Genomic DNA, 18,923 nt, shown 5'->3' with positions numbered 1-18,923 from the left:
ATTTCTTTATTTGGAATTTTGGATTTCCAGGTTGTATTACATCATTTATTTGATTTTATATATTATATATATATGTATATATGTATATACATATATACATATATATATTGACTCCCCAACCCTGGTCTCAATTACTTTATTTAAAAAAAAAATCCCACCTCAGGGTTTAGAGATCCCTGACTGGTTGAATATCCTAAAACATATATTAAAGAAAAAATTGGGCTCCACTGCTGGTAGTGCAAATGGGAGACACTGGATTTAAAAGCTACCCTGAGCCTTTCACTCAGGGACTGGAAGAACTTTAGAAGCCAAATTAGGCTTTGAACAGGAAAGGTTGGAGGTTAGAAGGCAGTAGAGAACAAAGACAGCCCTTTTGCTCCCATATGCCCACATACAAGTAATTAGAATTAAATGTGACCAAAAATAAAAACATAGCTGCTGGCATAAGAAAAGACTCTTGGCTCACATGACAGTACAAACTTCTGGAGACTCTAACCTGTCAAGTGCCTATGATAATCTTGGTGCAAAAAACAATGTTGAAAAATGCCTGAAAAACAATACCAGTTAGGATCCTATTTCCTAGAGGACCACAGGAAGTACTGTTTGCTTTAAATTAAGGGATTGTCATTTTAGTATCTCTCCTATCTCTAAAATCTCTTAATAGGCCTTCCCTTCAAAAAAATTCCTGATAAAAGCTGGCATTGGGTGGTAGTTAAGAATACATTTAACAAGCCAAGAGTTAGTTCTATAGATGTTCAAAAAAAGTAGCACCTACTGGTTAACCAGTGGATGGAGAGCTTTTGCCCAAAGATGTATTTGAAGATTGATTCTGCAGCCTACGGAATCCTACTTTGCACAGGCTTTTAGAAGTAATTTATACCTACAGAATCTTGGGTTTTATGTGGAAATGTTAATTATATTCTATTGTTTTAAGATATCTCAAAATTTGCGCTTTGTTTTCTATAATACTCCCAATAAGGTCAGTATTTTTCCCATTTTAGGGATGGGGAAAATGAGGCACAAGAGGTTAAATGACTTGTTTACAACCTCACAAATTAGTCAATAAAGGTAGAGCCAGGATTAGGCTTAGTTTTTAGTTGTCAGACCATCAGCTAACAGCCTATATGTAGCACTATAAGTCTGAAGTTACTCGTTCTCTTCTAAGTGAAGCAAAGCTTAGCTATATCCATTAAATCACAAAATTTTGGGGCTAGGAAGGATATTCTGTAATGCCCCTGCTCCTAACCATACCCTCCCCCCAAGCAAACCCTGGGGTCCTATTTGAAACCCCCCTTAGGTCCCAATTAAAGTGAAATTTCACTTTGTTTAGGGATAGGGTTGGTGTCAGGACATTTGAGTCCCATGGAAGGCTGGCAAGAGGCAAATACGTGTCCCTGAGAGACCAACATTTTGGAGCTGACCTGACTTTCTAGTTAAGAGGTGAAATCTGGGATTCATTTACAGACTTGGAGACAAAAAGAGGAAAGACAAACTATTTAAATGATAATCTGTAACCAGTGTCCTGAATCCTGTTCAGGGTACACAACTGGTCAGCATGGTCAGATCCCATTCAAACTAGGACCACCTTAAATAGCCAAAACAACTCCACATAAAATTAAACTCAGGTAATATTTAGCAGTACAGCTAGGAGACTTTCACTGCCTGATTTGGACTTAGGCTCAGAGGCTATAAAGAAGGCAAGATAATGGACCCTATCCAGCGGGGTAAATGTACCAAGAAACCCCCACTTCCTTCTGGTGACAGCTGCTGTAATTTTTTATTGCAAAGGAAAAAGGCTTATTCCTGTGCCCATTTTCTCAAAGTACACTGGGCCAGCCAGAATAGGACTAAAAGTTCAATAATAAAATCAAACTGAGGTCTAGATATACATATCTAAGGATCAAAGGCACCAAGGCTGAGAATGAAGAGCCAGGTATGACACCTGTTGTAGAAAGGTCAGAGGAAGATGATCTGGAGTGATTAAACAATAAGGCCCCACAGCAATTTCCTTGTTGAGTTCTTTTTTTGGGGGGGGGGGGTGTCATACCACCTGCACATGGGGCTAGTCAACAAAGGAAAGTCATTTCTCCACACTGTCCTCTTGGGCCTAACACCTGCTTTCCCCAACATGAGCACTTTAATAGGAGCTCTCAGATTACCAGCTTCTTTTTCCTCTGATTTGGGGAATAGTGTGCATGAGACTAAGTGTGGCTAATTGCAAAAAATAATCTCTTCAAGAAACCTTCATTACAAAAACTAACTTCCCCATTACCAATAAAAGGGGTTCAAGTTTAACAGGCTCAAATAGGAGAAAAATCCATCGATTAGGATTTAGATGGCACAAGTTAGCTCCCATCACTTGGGCCACTTGTTCTAATACGAGGGTCCCTGCCACACCTGTCAAGTCCAAGGGGTCACCTGGGAAACCTGGAGAGTGAAGCCTCCCTTCATTTAATCCTCCTCGGAGCTCTCATCTGTCTTTTCATCTGTGGCTACTTTCCAGTTCTTCCGCTTGCTTGTCCTCTCTTGTACCTCACTCTTCCTCTTTGTTGGGGTGATGTGATCTTTCTGATCCTTTTTCCTTTTGGTTTTCTTGGTATCTTTGTCCTCACTTTCCTCAGAAGAACTGGATGCTGAATCATCTGGGTGAGAAGAATCACTTTCTGACTCTGAGAAAGAAGCAGGTTTCTTAGGAGCCTTTTTCCTTGATTTTTTCTTTCGCTTATGTGATTGTTTCCCTTTCCTAGCACTGGAAACCTGAGTTTCTTCTGAGCATTCACTTGAAGAATCTCCATCTCTACCTGTGACTTCCTTTTTGCTTTTCTTTTGTTTTTTGTGTGACCGTTTTTTTTGCTTTTTTTTGTGGGATTTCTTTGACCTCTTACGTTTATGGGACTCATGAGTAGATGACTTTTCCTGGGGAGGTGTGTTTCTTCCATTGATACCATCCTGCTGATCACTATAAATGGAGCAAAAAAAAAAAAAAAAAGGATAAATGTGACAGAAATGGCATTTTATGGTTTAATATCTAGCATTGGATTTGAGAAATAACATTGGCTAAGAGGCCTAAGTGGAGAGTTGAGCCTTAGGCTTAAGTTTCAAATCCAATTTTGTCAAACAGTTGCTAAATGACAGTGATTTTATTTTCTCTTTGAGGCCTTTAGTTTTCTTACCTATAAAAAACAGGTAATAATAACTACCCTATTTCACTGGATATTACAAAGAATAAGTCACAATAACTGCAGAGCCATTTGAAAACACCAAAAAAGCAGCAGTCAGTAAAACACTGTCCTCCTCCTACTGTAGTAGTCCCCAGTGTCTCTGGTCTTATGGACATAAGGAAATGATTTCATTTGTCCTTCATTCAAAAAAACAAACACACTGTTGCAACACAGTTTATAAGTCAAAACAGGCTGATATGCTTTTTTTTTCTTAGTTAACCTATAGACCTTACCTGTCTGTGTCAAATTCCTCAGGATATAGTTCTTTATATCCACTGTGACCCCATCTGCAAAATAATAAAGTGGAATATTGTTAGAGAAATGTATTAAATGTTCAGAAATTTAATATGAAAAGATCACTGGGATTAAAAAAAATATTATGAGTGTCAATTCATGAAATCACAAAGAGATAGTAGAAATTTTATAGTCCAATGTTTGCATTTTTACAAAAATTCCAGAGTTGGGGAAGGACTTACTTGAAGTCTTTATGTCAAGTTAGTGGTAAAGCTGTGCTTAAACTTAGATCTTCTAATTCTCAATCTAGTGAGATTTCCACTCTCCCATGCTTATAAGTAAATTAAGTTGCATTTTTTTTGAAGCATAAGGAGAAAACATCTTTTGTTCCTCTGTTCCTGTAACATGCCAGACCTCAAACCATAAGGAACATTAAATTATTCTTTGATAGCACCAACTCAAGAAGGATGCTTTCAAAAATGGGAATTCTGTAGGATGAAAAGTAACATAATAGAAATTAAAAGACCTGGATTTGGGCCCTACCTCTTGCACTTAATGGCTGTGTGATGACCTCTGACAAAACTACATCACCTCTTATGGTCTGAAATTTCCTTCTCAATGAAAGGTCTGACCTAGATGACCTCCTATGGATCTATGACCCCAATATTGGCACAAAAGCATTTTAAGGGAAAAATCACTTATAAACTATTTTGGTCACAAACCTGTCTGGCATGTTGGCCTCATAATTATATAGCTTTCTATTCCAGGATCGAGTCCTAAGCAAATCATCTTCAAAAGTCCCAGGAACCTCCTGCTTTGATCTCCAGTAGACTCGATGGCTTTCTTCATCAAAACCATCACTTCGCATCCGGCTAGGATAGAAACCAGACCCATATTTAGATTTTTAAATTAATTTGTACAGCTCTTTTAGGGAACGTGAAACAAGGTTTACAGAACATAGAGAAGCATTCTCACCAACCAAGTATTTGTTAAAAATCATCTCTGTGAAAAATCTGTTTTATCTCTCTGGATTATTCTGCCACTGTGTATAGTAGAAATAATATAATATTTGTTCTACTCTATCCCCAGTGCATGGTAGAACACAGGAACAAGCACTTAGGTCATTTCTGGACTACCATCACCTAACCTTCTCTAACAACCAATCAGAACATAGACTTCTTCATTAGAGAGATGAACACATTTAAAAGATACATAGTATATTATGTTACTAGAAATGCCATTTTGAATTGAGTAATTGAATAAAATAGGGAAAAGAGCAGTATTATTAAATATGCAACTAGCAGATTGCCAAATTAAAACAGAATCTCTTTTAATGCATAAACAAGTCAAATAAATTTATTTTTTATATTTATTAAAGCCTGTTTCTAGTGTGGACTCCCTGTACATAATTCTGATAAGTGGATAACTGATATCTGAAGGATATATCACCATTCCCATGTAGCCAAACACTTATGGATTGGTATCCCCTGTACTCACACAACTCTACACAGTCATACTCAGAGATGAATATGGTTAAGATTATGTATGACTTGATTCAGGAACAGATGAAGATGAAAAATGGGGTCCAGAAGAATCAATTATAAGATGTTAGTGAAGAGCCAACTAAGGATATAAAGATGAAGACTTTAGAACCCTAAGATTTTCCCCATGTTTATGGAGATATTCTCAACTTTCCAAAATACATGGATCCAAAACATTCTGCAGGTGAAAGAAGTCACTAAATCACTAAATAGCTTCAAGTCACTAAATCTAGTATGTATCTGGATTCATAATATATAGAATGCTCAGTGACTAAAAAGAACTGACTGGAATTCTACCTTCTAGCCTGAGGAAACTAAGATGTTATTAAACATGAGTGGGTGATTTTGAAAACCCTCTTGAGCATTATTTTAGTTCTTGAAGTTGTAAATCCACCTTGAGCTCCTGGGTAATATGCTCCTTTGTGTCCCCCGATAAGCATCTTCCATCTGTTTCTCCAGTTCTCTTATTTTCCACATATCTGTCTCCTCCTGAATCTGAAAATGATCCAGAAAAGCAGCAAATAAAAATATTATTGAGAGAAATGACACCATAATAAGGGAACAGATCCACCATAAAAGATCTGTTATCTTATCTTCTTTATAATGATGTTAGTGTAATTAGTTATTACACTATGTTGTATGATCCTAGCTTATTTCCAAGGCATCTGGTCAAGAACAGTCAGAGAAAGACCAAAGGCCTGGTGAGACCCTTTGACCTTGCAACATAAAGGGTACCACTGAAACACAGAAGTGAGATAACTTGCCAGGATCACACAGCTAACAAGCTTCAGAGTTGTTGTCAGAGACAGGAACTGAACACAGGGAGTCATGGCTCTAAGTCCTGCACTTGGGACTTACTGCAGTGCTGCTTCTAGAAAATAAAAGTGGCTGCCAAAGGTAGTCTCCCACAAAAAAAAATGCAGAGAGAATAATTGAAGGGATAAGTTCCCAAAGAGAGGGGGCTACAGAGTACCATAAAATCAAGAGTACTATAAAAGTACTGGCCATGGTGAAAGGAGCCTTTCTTCATTCAAGATGAGAGTAAAGGAGAATGGGATAGAGAACAATACAGTGAAGTTTTGAGATGTGAAAAAGAAAAAAGTAAATTCACAATGGATGGCTTTAATTTTCTCAATTAAGTAGGAGGTAGGAGTCCCATTCTATAGAGGAAAGAAGGCAGGAGTAGTGTAAGAAGCTTCTAAGATTACACGAAAGAGAGATAACCAGGGAAGAATAAAAGTATCCTTTTGCAGAAATTATCAAACTTACATTTGGGTGACTTTCCACAGCAATGTTCAGCAGCTTAGAAACAGCAAAGGTAGAAGATGGAGATAACCCAGAGGGCCTGGCAAAATGGGAGCAGAAATCAGACAAAAATGCAAAAGATGCAAGGGGGAGGACAGTGCACAGTTAAACTACACATCAAGACAGTGACAGAAGAGTGATGGACTAAGAGACCAGGGAGGAATGAAAGGACTGGAGAATGCAGGTCATAGAAAGTAAGGAAACTGATGAACTAAGAGGCTATGGTGTTTGAGGATATATACATATATAGATATAGATATAGCTATATAGATATATAATATAGATATAGATAGATATAGATATACACATACATGTATATATGTATGTATATATGTATACATATATATGCGCACACACACACGTCCCTGAATATAAGGGTAGGGGTTGAAGTAGAGAACTAGATAGTCAAATAATGAATTTACATTGTATGTAATGTATGATCATGATAATGAATGATGATAGACTTAGTGCTATTAGGGACCTTAAGACCAATGAATCCAACTCCTTCATTTACAGATGAGTAAACTAGGACTCAGAGGTAAAGTGACTTGCCCAAGGTCACAAAGCTAGGCAGATCTTCTTGACTTCAAATCCAGTGTTGTTTCCACTGTACAGTGCTGCCTCACATTGTCCCATGTGTTATAAGTAGATAGTGACAGTTTGAAAAAAATAGAAGAAAATAACCAGAGACAAGCAGTAACTGCAACCAAGATTTGAAACAGATCTTCAGAGTTTAGGATAATAGCTTTAAAGTAAGAAGAGATCTTAATTAGGTCTTTATTAGAGAGCACAAGATCATAAATTTAGTGCTGTGTGAACCTCAGAGGGTTCTGAGGCTTGCCCCCCCACCTTGTTATTTTACAAATGAAAGGACCAAGAACAGAAATGAAGTTATTGTAAAGTATAGCAGTTAGGATTTGAATTCACACTTGCTTACTACAAATCTAATATTCATCCCATTGTGCTATGCTGTATTTTATCCTGTCATATAACATAGCGAGTGAAATTGAAAGGAGAACCTACTGAATGATGACGACAGAAAGACAAAATGCTCAAGGAGAGAGGAACAAGGGGTATGCCCACCCTCCTGGTGCACTAAGAGACAGAAGGAGCACCAGTCTTGGAGAGGGTTGCCAGAGCGGCAGTGTCTTCCAGAAGTCCAGTTTTTCTGAAGAGATGAGAAGGAAATGAAAGAAGTCTGGAATGCATGACAGTTGTCTAATAATTGTATAAAGGAGAAGAGCAGGGAAGTATAGGAATTGGGGAAGGACCAGGCTGAGCTGGATCATGATGAGAATGAAATGAGTGGTTTAAGACAAAAGGTTTCTTGGTAGAACTTGACAGAAATTTCAGCTATTAAGGAGGTTTGCTAGCCATTGGTTGGGGGGGACACAAATGACTAGGGCTCCCTTTTACTAGGGTCTACAATCATAGAAGATAACTCAAGGATTATTGTCTCAAAAATCACTGAAGAAAAGAGCTAAGCCAATTAGGAGATTGGGTAAATACCTTGTTGAAGGGGTCTGAAGGGGCCTGAGTGAATTCACAATCAGCACCAGTTCTTTTATCTCATTCCAACATTCCAAATGATACATATCCAGATGATACCCTGCATATAGAGCATGCACATGGCTCCTGGTCAGGCCTGATGTCTGTGTAAGGTTCTGGTTCTGGATATGAATCTTAATGGCAGAGCCCTGGAATTTGGGTTCTTGTTATACAAGGTTGAGGAGATGATGCTCTCCACATCTGGTGGTGGAGAAGGGAATGGTAAATTCTGGAGAAAAAGAGAGCCCTAGTGCTAGAAGGAGCTTCTGCCTTCAGAGATGGTGGACTCATGATAAGAAAAGCTCTGATGATTCAGAAGGGAGGAAAAGCCTGAGTATTACTGTTAAAGCAGTTTTTTGGCTAGTCACAAGTCATATTGCCTCTTTTAACAGCCCTCCAAATCATAAAAAATATGCCATAATTCTAAGAGTCCTAAAGGAAGCCCAGCTGGGGACTTCAACACTGTCCACCCACCTTATTGTGCGCATCTGTGTGCCGAATAACATTTCTCAGGAGAACTTTACCCAGAGGGATCCGAGACATTCTTTAACCTGAAATGTTATAGAAAAACCATCATGAGAACAGTATCTCCTACAATACTCGACTTTTTTCGAATCTATGCCATCGGCCGTTCCACCCGAGTCCCACAAGTCTCTGAGGGGACAACTTTCTGCCAGGTGAGCGACTCGGGCTGGATTCAACTTCGGCTCCCAGAACTCTGATCTGAAAGGAAACCTCCATGTGAGCCGATCCAATCCCCTCCCTTCAACAGCGACTTCACTTTCAGCGTTTCTAGGTCTGACAGAGTTCACGAGATGAGGCCGATGTTCTTAGTCCCATCTGTCACCCAAGAGCCCCAATTCCAGAGCCGATGGGTCGGGGCCGAGGCCAGGCCACAGCCCAGCCCTCCTCACCGGCGTCGGTGGGGTCCCGAGGCCACGCTCCGCGCCCCCCGGGGCCTCCCGCTCCGCCCTCCAACTTTCCTGCGCCTCGCGAACCGGGGCGCCCCGGGGCGCGGGCGGCGGCCGGCCGGCTCAGTGCCCGGCCCGGCCCGGCCCCGCCGCACCCAAGCCCTTAACGACTCCCCGGCTCCGGGCCGCACTTTCGGCGTCCGCACGGGGGGCCCAGGGGGCGCCTGCTCGCTCCTCCGTCCGCGGCCTGGGAGGGGGGAGGGGAGAGTGGGGGAGGGGAGCGGGGAGGGGAGGGTCGCGCCGCCCCCCACCCGAGCTCCGACCCTTCCCTCCCCCCAAGCTCCGCCGAGGTCCGTCGGGTGCCCGGAGGTCCCTCGTCCAACGGCGGCGGGGAGGCCGCGCCTCGGCGGCCCGAACCCGCGCCCCACAAGCGCCCCCATACCGTGAGCTCCGGCGTCCCGGGGCGGGCAGGGGCGGGGGGGAGCCTCGGGCCGCCTTCCAGTCCGGCCGGAAGCAGGAAGCGCTCCGAGCGCGCCGACCAAAGCGTCCCGTGCGGCGCCCCGACCCCTTCCCCGCTCCGCCCACTGCGCTGCGTCCGGTGCGGGTCCCAGGACGGCCCCGGGGCCGAGGGCGAGGAAGCGGCGGCCCGACGGCGCCGGGGAGAGTGGCTGGCCCGGAAGGGAAGGCCGGAGCGGGCCGGGGAGGCCGCCGACGCAGCGCCAACCCCGGCTGGCCCCGGAACCGCGTGCGCGGGGGTGCCGGGGGCCTCCGGGCCGCTTAGGCGAGGCACCGCGGCGGGTTGCCGTGGGAACGGCGGCCGCGAGGGCGGAAGTCGAGGCACCAGCGGGTCTGCGGCCCCGAGCTCCGGGACTGAGCCGAAGCCCCGAGCCGGGAGTCGCGGCCGGGAGCCCCGGCGTGAGAAGGCGCAGGGAAACCGAGGCACGAGCCGTGGGGTGAGTCCGGAGGGGCCGGGAGCGAGTGCCCCCCCGCTTGGGGCGGCGCCGGGAGCCCCAGCCCTGCAGTCAGGAGGACCTGGGTTCAAATCCGCCCTCAGACACTTGATAATTGCCTAGCTGTGTGGCCTCGGGCGAGCCACTTCACCCCACCGCCTTGCAAAAAAAAAAAAAAGTTGTTATTTTGAGGGAAGTCTGAGGTGGGATTTGAACGCAGGCCCCCTCGCCGCCCCTGGGGTGCGGCTTCCCACAGGTCATGGAGCCCTCACCCGGAGGTTTGCTGACTCAGGCCGCTCAGCTGTGGAACCTTCTAGACGACCTGGCGGAGAGCGACCCCCGTGGCTATCAGAAGTTCATCCAGCAGCAGCTGAAGGAAGGGGAGGCCCCGGAGCCGGGGCTCTGCCTGCAGACCCAGATCTTGGTTCGTATCGAGGGGCCCCCAGGATGGGGAGATCTCAGAGGAAATGGGCCCCGACTCTCAGGCTTTATTTCTCCCCAAAGCAGCATTTCAAGGTACCGTGGCTCCAGAACAAGGAAACAAATGTCCCTGACGAAGACGGTGATGGAGTTTCCTAGCCGATCGAATGGGAAAAAGCAGATGCATCTCCATCTAGGTCCCCTTTATCCAAGTAAAACCCTGTTAAATATTTGGGAGAACCGTAAGTTGGCTTGGTTCTTACATAAGGGGAAGAAACCAGATACCTTAATCTCACTTAGAAGGAGACTTGTTGGACTACAGATTTCCAGAAAACTAGACTTGGAAAGAACATAAGAGGTCACCTAATTTAATATAATACTTACTTGTACAACATCTAGTCTCTGAACATCTTCATTGGTCTTAAGGTCTAAAAATCAACCATACCCCTGATATCACCACTTTACAGAGAAGGAGATTGAAGCTCAGAGGGGCTATATAACTTTCCCAGCTCAAAAGAGCCAGAGGCAGGGTTTCAAGGCAACCTTAATGAATTCAAGTCCAATCTTCTTTCCACTATTACACCTAGAACTGTGCCTGTTCTGATGTTATCCACTGGAATTCTTTTTAGGCCACTCCATTCTGCTTTACATTCATAACCATCTCTGGCTCAGCTCTTCTCTGGCTGTTGATCTTTCTTTTTTTTTACACTTTGAAGATTTCATCTGTACCCAGATTTTAGAAATTAAAAGAAAAAGATCCTCCTCAAAGAATAGAAAAGGGTCTTTTTCCCGCTTGGTGCATATATGTTTAATATATGTCCTATGGTGCCTTTTAAGAAGATGCTGTTTCCTTCACTATCCCTTTTTGTTTTGTTTTGTTTTAGATTTTGGCAAGGCAAATGGGGTTAAGTGGCTTGCCTGAGGCCACACAGCTAGGTAATTATTAAAATTAAATGTCTGAGACCAGATTTGAACCCAGGTACTCCTGACTCCAGGGCCATTGCTTTATCTACTGCACCACCTAGCCACCCCCACTATCCCTTTTAATGAGATGTTTTTGCTTTTTTGCTTTTGCTTTGTCTGAGATGGGATTGCTACTCCTGATTTTTTTACTTCTGCTGAAGCATAATATCTTTTGCTCCAGCCTTTTACCTTTACCCTATGTGTATCTCTCTGATTCAAATGTGTTTCTTTCAAATAAAACATTGTAGAGGATTCTGATATTTTAATCCATTCTCCTATCTGCTGCCATTTTATGGGAGAATTTGTCCCTTACATTTACAGTTAAAATTACTAGTTCTATATTTTCCTCCATGCTATTTTTCCCCATTTATATTTTCTCTTTATTTCCTTCTTGTCCTTCCTCCCCAATGTTTTACTTTCTTTTCCCCTTTAACTTTTCTTTTAAATTTTAACTTTACTTTTACTTTGCCTTTTCTTTTATCAGTCCCTTCTTTTCTTTCCCTCCCCACCCCACTTCCATATTATAATAGATTTTTAAACCCAATTTGGAATGCATATTATTCCCTCTTTAGGCCAAATTTGTTGAATCTAGGATTTACTCAATGATCACACCCTCCCTTCTTTCCCTTTCCTATAAAAGGTTTCTGTGGCTCTTCACCTGGTATTATTTATCTACTAATGCCTAGCCTTCTCCTAGTATAGTCCTTCTTTTCATGACTATTGTTTTAACCCTGTCTTGTACCTACAACTCTTCTGTCAAAATATACTTGTTTTTATCTTTCCTGATCGAATACCTTTCTCAAAAGTTGATTAACTGATTCTACACAGCGTTACCTTATAGTCACTAAGTACATTCCCCTCTTCTGTCCTATTATACATTTCTCATCAAATCCAAATCACCAGCATGTCTGAAGAAGAATCTTCAATTGGATTCAATTTTTTTCAGCTCCAGTCATAAAATAATCAGGGATGTTCTTGTCTGTGGGGATCATATCATGTTGCTCTCTACCTTCCTCCATTCTTAGCCCAGTAAAGAAGCCTGCTTTCTTCTATCCATCTCATAACTGTTCTCAAGAGTCACATCATATTGTAATCAATTTATACAAAACCCTCTTTTTAAGTATCTTCCATGGACACACAATCCTCATGTGCCAAAGCATTGCACAAAGCCAAATCATTTGATGGACCATTTGTATCCCCACTCCCCTCTCACCAATTGTAGCCAAAGCATCAAACAAGCAAAATAGCTTCATGATCTTTTCATGCCTGGTTCTCTTTCTCTATAGTACTCTATAATATTCCAACCATAGCCCATCTCTACAGTACTCCAACCATAACTCTACAACCCTCCCCAACCAAAGTACTGAGTACTCTCTCTCCCTCTGTCCCTAAAGCTTTCCAACCATAGCACTGCAACCCTCAATTAAAATACTGAGCACACTCTCTCCCTCTGTCCCTTTAGTACTCCCAACTATAGCTATATAACCCTTGTTAACTAATGTGTGGAATATGGCACAATCACTTATCTATTTATGTCCAACTCTTCTTAACTAAAGTATCTAATAAAGTAAGGTCACTTCATGATTTAATTATGTATAGACCCTCTACTCTCCCTCTATATACCATTCTCATAATCAACATGCTTCACTTATACCCATGTCCTCTAAGTACAATCCCTTCAACTATATTTAGCCCTTTAACTCTCCTAAGAAAAATACAATTCTCAAGACTTACAAGTATTATCTTCCTTTGTAGGATGTATACATTTTTTTTTTTTTTAGGTTTTTGCAAGGCAAATGGGGTTAAGCTTGTCCAAGGCCACACAGCTAGGTCATTATTAAGTGTCTGAGGTCTAATTTGAAGTCAGGTGCTCTTGACTCCAGGGCCAGTGCTCTGTCCACTGCACCACCTAGCCGCCCCTGGGATGTATACATTTTAATGTTCTTGGCTAGCTGGGGTTTTTTCCCCCTTTTACTTCTTGAGTCTTGTATTTGAAGTTCTGGTCTTTTTATCAGAAAATTTTGAAAGTCCATCTTCCCCTTGACAGAATATGCAGAATTTTACAGAGTAGTTAATTCTTGTTTATAATCTAAGGTTCCTTGCCCTCCAGAATCATATTTCAGTCCCTGTGATCCTTTAATTTTGAAGCTAATAAATCCTGTGTAATTGCTTTTTATTTAAATTGCTTCTTTTTTGGTTGCTTTTAATACCTCCTCCTTTAGTTGAGAATTCTGGAATTTGACTCTAATATTCCTTGGAGTTTTTATCCTGGGGGGTCTTTTTCTGGAGGTGGAATATTGGGGCAGTTTTCCATGATAACTTCCTGAAAGATATCTTCCTGGTTCTTTTTTTGACCTAGGCATTTGGATAGAGCAATAATTCTTAAACTATCTCTTCTGGATCAATTTTCCAGGTTGTTTATTTTTCCTGAAAGGTACTTTATATTTTTATTTTTTTTTCAGTCTTTTGCCTTTTTGTTTGATGAACTCTTGGTGTCTCATAGAGTCGTTAGTTTCTGTTTGTCCAGTACTAATTTTTAGGGTTTTTTTTTTCTTCAGTTAGCTTTTGTATTTCCTTTTCTAATTGATTTTTATTTTTTAACGAGTTACATTTTTTTTTCCAGTTAGTCATTTTTTACTTATAAAGGAGTTGGTTTCTTTGGTCAGTTTTTCATAATTCTGCATGGCACCCATTTATTTTTTCCATTTTTCTTCTTCCTCTCTTCTTTGGCTTTTAAAATCTTTTTTAAGCTCTTCCATGAGGTTTTTGCATTTGAGTCCAATTTATAAATTCCTTTGAGACTTTCCATGTAGGTAATTTCTCACTGTTTTCTTCTTCTGAGATGGCATTTTTAGCACATTTTGGTTTTTTGCTCATTTTGGTAGTTGAGCTTGGAGTACATGGGAGTATAGCCCCAAACTTTTTGGTATTGAGGCTGGGGTTTGGTTCCTAGTTTGTCACTTGCCAAGGTATTGTTTATGCAGAGGTTTCTTTTCTCCTTTATGCCCAGACTTTGCCTATACAGTGATTTGTTCCCAACCCAGCCCTGTCTGTTGCCTCAGTGTTTCCAGGGCTCAGACTTTCTCTGGGGTTAGGATCCCTACCCACCCCCAACTGCTGACTTGCTGCATTGTGGCTAGAAGCCTCCCACTAGCTTTCCTGCTCTCCTGCCTTGCTGGGCTATACTTATCCCTTAACCCCAGAAGAGACTGGCCTTCACTAAAGTGCCTCCATGATATCCAGAGTTGAGAACTTATTTTGTTCTTTTCTTTGTGTAGAGGCTTCATTTAAAGTTGTATAGGAAAAAGCTCCAGGAGCATGCTAGCTTCACACTGCCTTCTTGGCTTATAAATAGAACTTTTCTCTTCTAATTTCCCCAATTTAGGGGAAAGAGTGAAAATATTCTGCCATGATTTAGAGATCCTTCACTTCCTTTTTGTAGCACTTCCAACCTCGAGGTAAAAATAAGATTTCCTTCCTTAGTGTATCACTCAAGTTTCCAAAGGATACTAAGGCAGATCAGTCTGTTCTCTCTTTTAGCAGCACATTATGCCAATCAGTGACATAAAATCAGCCCCAAGCATCAAGACAAATATGAATAACACTTAGGAAATGTTTGGTAAATACTAATTGCCTGGTGCCTCCTCTGCAGTGTGCAAAATAATAAGAGTAAGGAAATGTTTTGTTTCCTAGAAACCAGAAGAAAAAGTATTATTCATCAACCTATGTCAGTGGAAGAGGATCCCAGCACCCCACTCAAAGGCAGAGCCTATACCTTTGAGTATTGGCAAGCCAGAAGATGTAAATGAGTTATCAGGTAGTATCATGCCTGAAAATCTCCCCTTAGTGGAATATTTAAGACTCCCCCAAACCTAGGTTCCCAGTCTGATTCTGAAGAACTCATTTAATAATCAAAATAGGATACTCTCTTCAGAGCAGTCTAGGGCAGTAGCTAGACAACATTGGAATTCCCAAAAAGATCTCCCCAAACCTACATGCTAATTATAGAAATCGAAGGAAGGGGTTATAGAGTTTATTAGTGTGGATTGACTGATATTTTTAGGTTTTCTCTGCTCATCACTGGGCTAAGGTCCTGGACACCTGGGTTGTTTTGACTGGAGTCCTGGGCAGGTAAGGCCTGGAATGTTTGGTCATTGTTATCATGCCCCAGTCATGACATTAAACTTGGGTAACATTATTAATAGCTTGATTTACATTAAACTTGGTTAACATTATTAATAGCTTTCATTCATAGAGACTCTATATTATTCTTATTATGCCTTTCATTGATAGTTAGAATCATTTGTTAGGAAACCCACATCATGGCTTTCATTACTTAAGGGGTCTACATCATACCTTTCACCAAGTCAGGACCTCTCAGGTAGATAGATTATCAAAGTTAGACTTTTTATTGTTTTCTCAGTTAACACCCAATACATTTTAGAAGCAAAAGTATTAAAGTAAAATTTTTATATTTCTAATAATTATACTGGAGAGTTATCTCCAATGTTAACTGAATATATGTAAGGTGTTAGTCTAATTTTCTTAAATGCTCAGGCAGTTGTTGTAATGAAATAAATTCTACTGGGAATTTTTTTGTCCATTAGTACTTTGATGGAAATTATACTTTTGGGGGCACCTTAGCCTAATCCATGCTATTGTATTAATACTACTATTAGAGATAAATTTTTGTTAATTCAACACTATTTGAACTGCCTAGAATCATACACAGTCATCGATATTTTCTACAATCCTGATGTTCTCAAGGCAGCAAAAGATGATGAAAGGGAAATGCATCACCTGATTCAACTGACAATGAAATGCATTTCGAATCGATACCAATTTACTCTGTCCCAGTCCTATCACATTACAAAAAACAGGAAAAAAGGAAGCCTCCAAAGGATGAAAAAAAATTTGATGGGAATTCAAACTGATCAAACAGACTTAAGTGAAAAAATGAAGAAAGGTAAAGAAATTTTTCAGCAAAAAACAAACCTATGTAAATGGAGAAGTGAAAATTAGATTTAAATCTTATTTCTGATGATTTGTCCTTTGTTCTCAAAGACCACCATGTCATCAGGAGAGATGCAATGAAAAGTACATGAACTGGATGTGGGGGGGGGGGTGCTAAGTCACCAACATCACTTTCTCTTCCAGGGCCATCTGGATATGAATGACCAGATATGAATTAGGACAACGGGAGATGGCCCTGGATGAGAGACAGGGTGTTCAAGTGACTTGCCCAGGGTCATATAGCTTAGTAAATGTCAGGTATCTGAGGCTGGATTCAAACTCATCTTCCTGACTCCAAGACTAGTGTTCTATTCACTGCCCTACCTAGCTGTCCTGAATCTTATATCTAAAGCAAGAATAGATGAAAAAGATCAGGTTATTATAACCCAGAGGTGTCTAACTTGAAGCACACAAGCTGCAGGCAATGCTGCAAAACTCCTAGCACTGCCCAGATTAAAATATTGGAAAATGTCAAACAGAACAAATAAAAATGCAACATAAGATATTAATATGAAACCTGTATATAATTTTCTATTGCATTTTAGTCTTTAATATTATCTGATATATATCTTTTTTGCATCAAGAACTAATGCTTGAGCAGTTGAAAAACTATAGTGTGAATAACCAAGATGACATTCCACAACTTTTACTGCCAAAGGACCATATTCCAAACAAACAGGGGTGTCTAATTGAGGAAATTTCCAGTAATGAGCTCCAAGTTGAGCTGAAGACTCCAAATTACAAGCTCACAGTTATCAAGGATCAGTATGGGAGATCACTGAAAATTGAGATGAAAGTTGAACTTCCTGGTCTTAGATCTGTCTGTGACTGCGACCTTAGTGTTTCTAAGGTAAGAGATTAGATTAACTGTGTGAGACCAGAAATAGACTGTTTCTAGATAGAAAAAACAAGTTTGTTTAATTTGTGATTTTCTCTTAGGATGACTTGGTGATTGAGGTCTCTGAGAAGTACCAATTACAGGTAGCTCTTCCGGAATCAGTTGATATCAAGACAACTACAGCAAGATTTGTCACAGAAAAAGCTACATTAATCATCACCATGCCAGTACTGCAGTAAAAGAGCAGCAGGAGTGTTAGGCTTAGTTCTGTGAAGGCATTAAAGACTTTAGCATCATAGGCACGAAGTGGATGATATTAAAACAGTTTCAGCTTTTAAGTTTTTATAGCATTTACATCTGATTTCCTCTGTTCTGTTATCCTTTATCCACCTGGCCCTCATCAGATGCTACATGTTTCCTTTGATATGGAGAGCAATTACAAGTAACAACTAGTAATTGAATAAAAATAAAATGAATGTTTTCAAGTTGCTTTGTTATCATTTTACCAGAGATTTACTTTATCTTAATGGAAGATTTGCTCTTTTAAGGCATCAGTTAAATTTACTGCATAAATAAAATAGCTATTACTGCTGCTGAAGCCAAGTCAGTTGTGAGGTTGGAAAGGGTCATCACAGTGTGGGAGATAGTTCAGCCTATGTAGTTGCACTGGAAGAGGAAACAATCTGGCTCCAACCTCTTGCCCTATTCTTTTGAGTATGTTCAGGGAGAAGGTGGATCCTTTAGACCCCAGTCCTTTTAAATAACTTAGTTCAAAAAGGCCAGGGTCTCCCACTGTGTTTGGGGCCATCTCTAACCATCCTGATCCCTCTCTGGACTCAGATGACTCCAGAGGAGAAAACGAGACTGAAGGCTTTGTATAAGCCCTCCCTCACTTGGTATGTCATGGTCACATCCCTAATATCCTGTTTGAGAATGAGGGACAAATAATTCAATCATGTTTACTATTAACATGTGTTCTATTGTTTTAGCTTGCCAAAATACTGCCTATTACCCCTACTAATGAAGCAGAGATGTCCTAGATTCATGTATTGCTTTCTATTTCCTAATTAAACAAACATCTCATTTGACCTTGAAAGTAGGGTCTTCCTCTTCAATGCCTAGTACGAACTACACCAAGTGAATATTGCTAGTGTCTATTGGTCTAAGAGTTGGAAAATATTTTAAGGTGGGCATCAATCGGGAATTACACTTTTTTAGCGGAAAGTATTTTCTGTAAGCTTATCTAACACTGACTACTTTTCACATACTTTAGTAGTTTTCATGAAATCCAGCCTACCCTAAAGACCCTGACTCAGTTTTCAGAATTATCTAATATTCTCATCTCAGCCTTAAAAATGTCTAAGAATACATTCATTTCAACCATCTAAATGATATTTTCAATGAAATGTTTCTTAAGATGGCAGCTTCAAATTCCATAAAACTATTCCATCCTTGATCAATTTCTTTTAACTCAAATTTTTGGATAAAGAGGTTTAGAGAAATGGCTATTAAAGCTAATAAAAATATTAACATTATCAAAAATTAAGCCAGACACATTAAAAATGCATAATTTAATTTAATATTCATTTTAAATAAAGAACACTATCCCTAATTTTACTTTTTTTCAGTATGGGATAAGAAAATAGATCAATATCAAACATTCCAGATCAATTACCATAACTCAGAATAAAGTAATTTTTATTAATGCAACCTTCTGGGGTTTGTTCAATTTACAAGGGAAGAACAGAGCCTTAAGCAATAACAGAGAATAAAATATCTTTAAAGAATAGTTTGACAAACCTGTACCCAATCTGGCCCATTCTGACAATGGTCCCTTGTATTGAATTATTTCCTCCTTTATAATGATCAGTTCAAGCTAGAATCACTTATTACCAGGAAAGTCAGGTTAGTTTCCAGAGTTACATTTCCAAAAGTGAACATCAAGATAAATCATGAGGATATAATGGAGTGTCAGTTGT

The 18,923-nt window shown here is 40.5% G+C and overlaps 2 protein-coding genes across 6 annotated transcripts; one reads left to right on the top strand and one right to left on the bottom strand.

The window, feature by feature from the left end:
- Nucleotides 1-2: 2 nt before the first annotated feature.
- NKAPD1 (NKAP domain containing 1) lies at nucleotides 3-9,304 on the bottom strand. Of its 5 annotated transcripts, none has more exons than XM_074216678.1 (7): nucleotides 9,203-9,215; nucleotides 8,324-8,400; nucleotides 6,266-6,341; nucleotides 5,391-5,491; nucleotides 4,178-4,327; nucleotides 3,455-3,508; nucleotides 3-2,959 (listed from the first exon to the last, which is right to left on the bottom strand). In XM_074216678.1, exons 2-7 carry the CDS (start codon nucleotides 8,353-8,355, stop codon nucleotides 2,452-2,454), a joined length of 921 nt encoding a protein of 306 aa, XP_074072779.1. In that variant the 5' UTR covers nucleotides 8,356-8,400; nucleotides 9,203-9,215; the 3' UTR covers nucleotides 3-2,451. The 5 variants fall into 5 exon arrangements, with proteins under 5 accessions (XP_074072779.1, XP_074072776.1, XP_074072780.1 ...); XM_074216675.1 differs by lacking the exon at nucleotides 9,203-9,215 and adding an exon at nucleotides 7,811-7,910 and having other exon boundaries at nucleotides 8,324-8,412; XM_074216679.1 differs by lacking the exon at nucleotides 6,266-6,341 and having other exon boundaries at nucleotides 9,203-9,304.
- PIH1D2 (PIH1 domain containing 2) lies at nucleotides 9,128-17,429 on the top strand. The gene is made up of 6 exons (XM_074216674.1): nucleotides 9,128-9,713; nucleotides 9,967-10,134; nucleotides 14,787-14,910; nucleotides 15,814-16,059; nucleotides 16,691-16,956; nucleotides 17,046-17,429. The coding sequence occupies exons 2-6, from the start codon at nucleotides 9,970-9,972 to the stop codon at nucleotides 17,181-17,183; spliced, it is 939 nt and encodes a 312-aa protein (XP_074072775.1). The 5' UTR covers nucleotides 9,128-9,713; nucleotides 9,967-9,969; the 3' UTR covers nucleotides 17,184-17,429.
- The last annotated feature ends 1,494 nt before the right edge of the window (nucleotides 17,430-18,923 follow it).

The sequence above is a fragment of the Macrotis lagotis genome, chromosome 1 (assembly GCF_037893015.1).
Source record: "Macrotis lagotis isolate mMagLag1 chromosome 1, bilby.v1.9.chrom.fasta, whole genome shotgun sequence".
Taxonomy (NCBI): domain Eukaryota; kingdom Metazoa; phylum Chordata; class Mammalia; order Peramelemorphia; family Peramelidae; genus Macrotis; species Macrotis lagotis.
The sequence above is the reverse complement of the archived record's forward strand: the minus strand, read 5'-3'. Positions and strand labels throughout refer to the sequence as shown.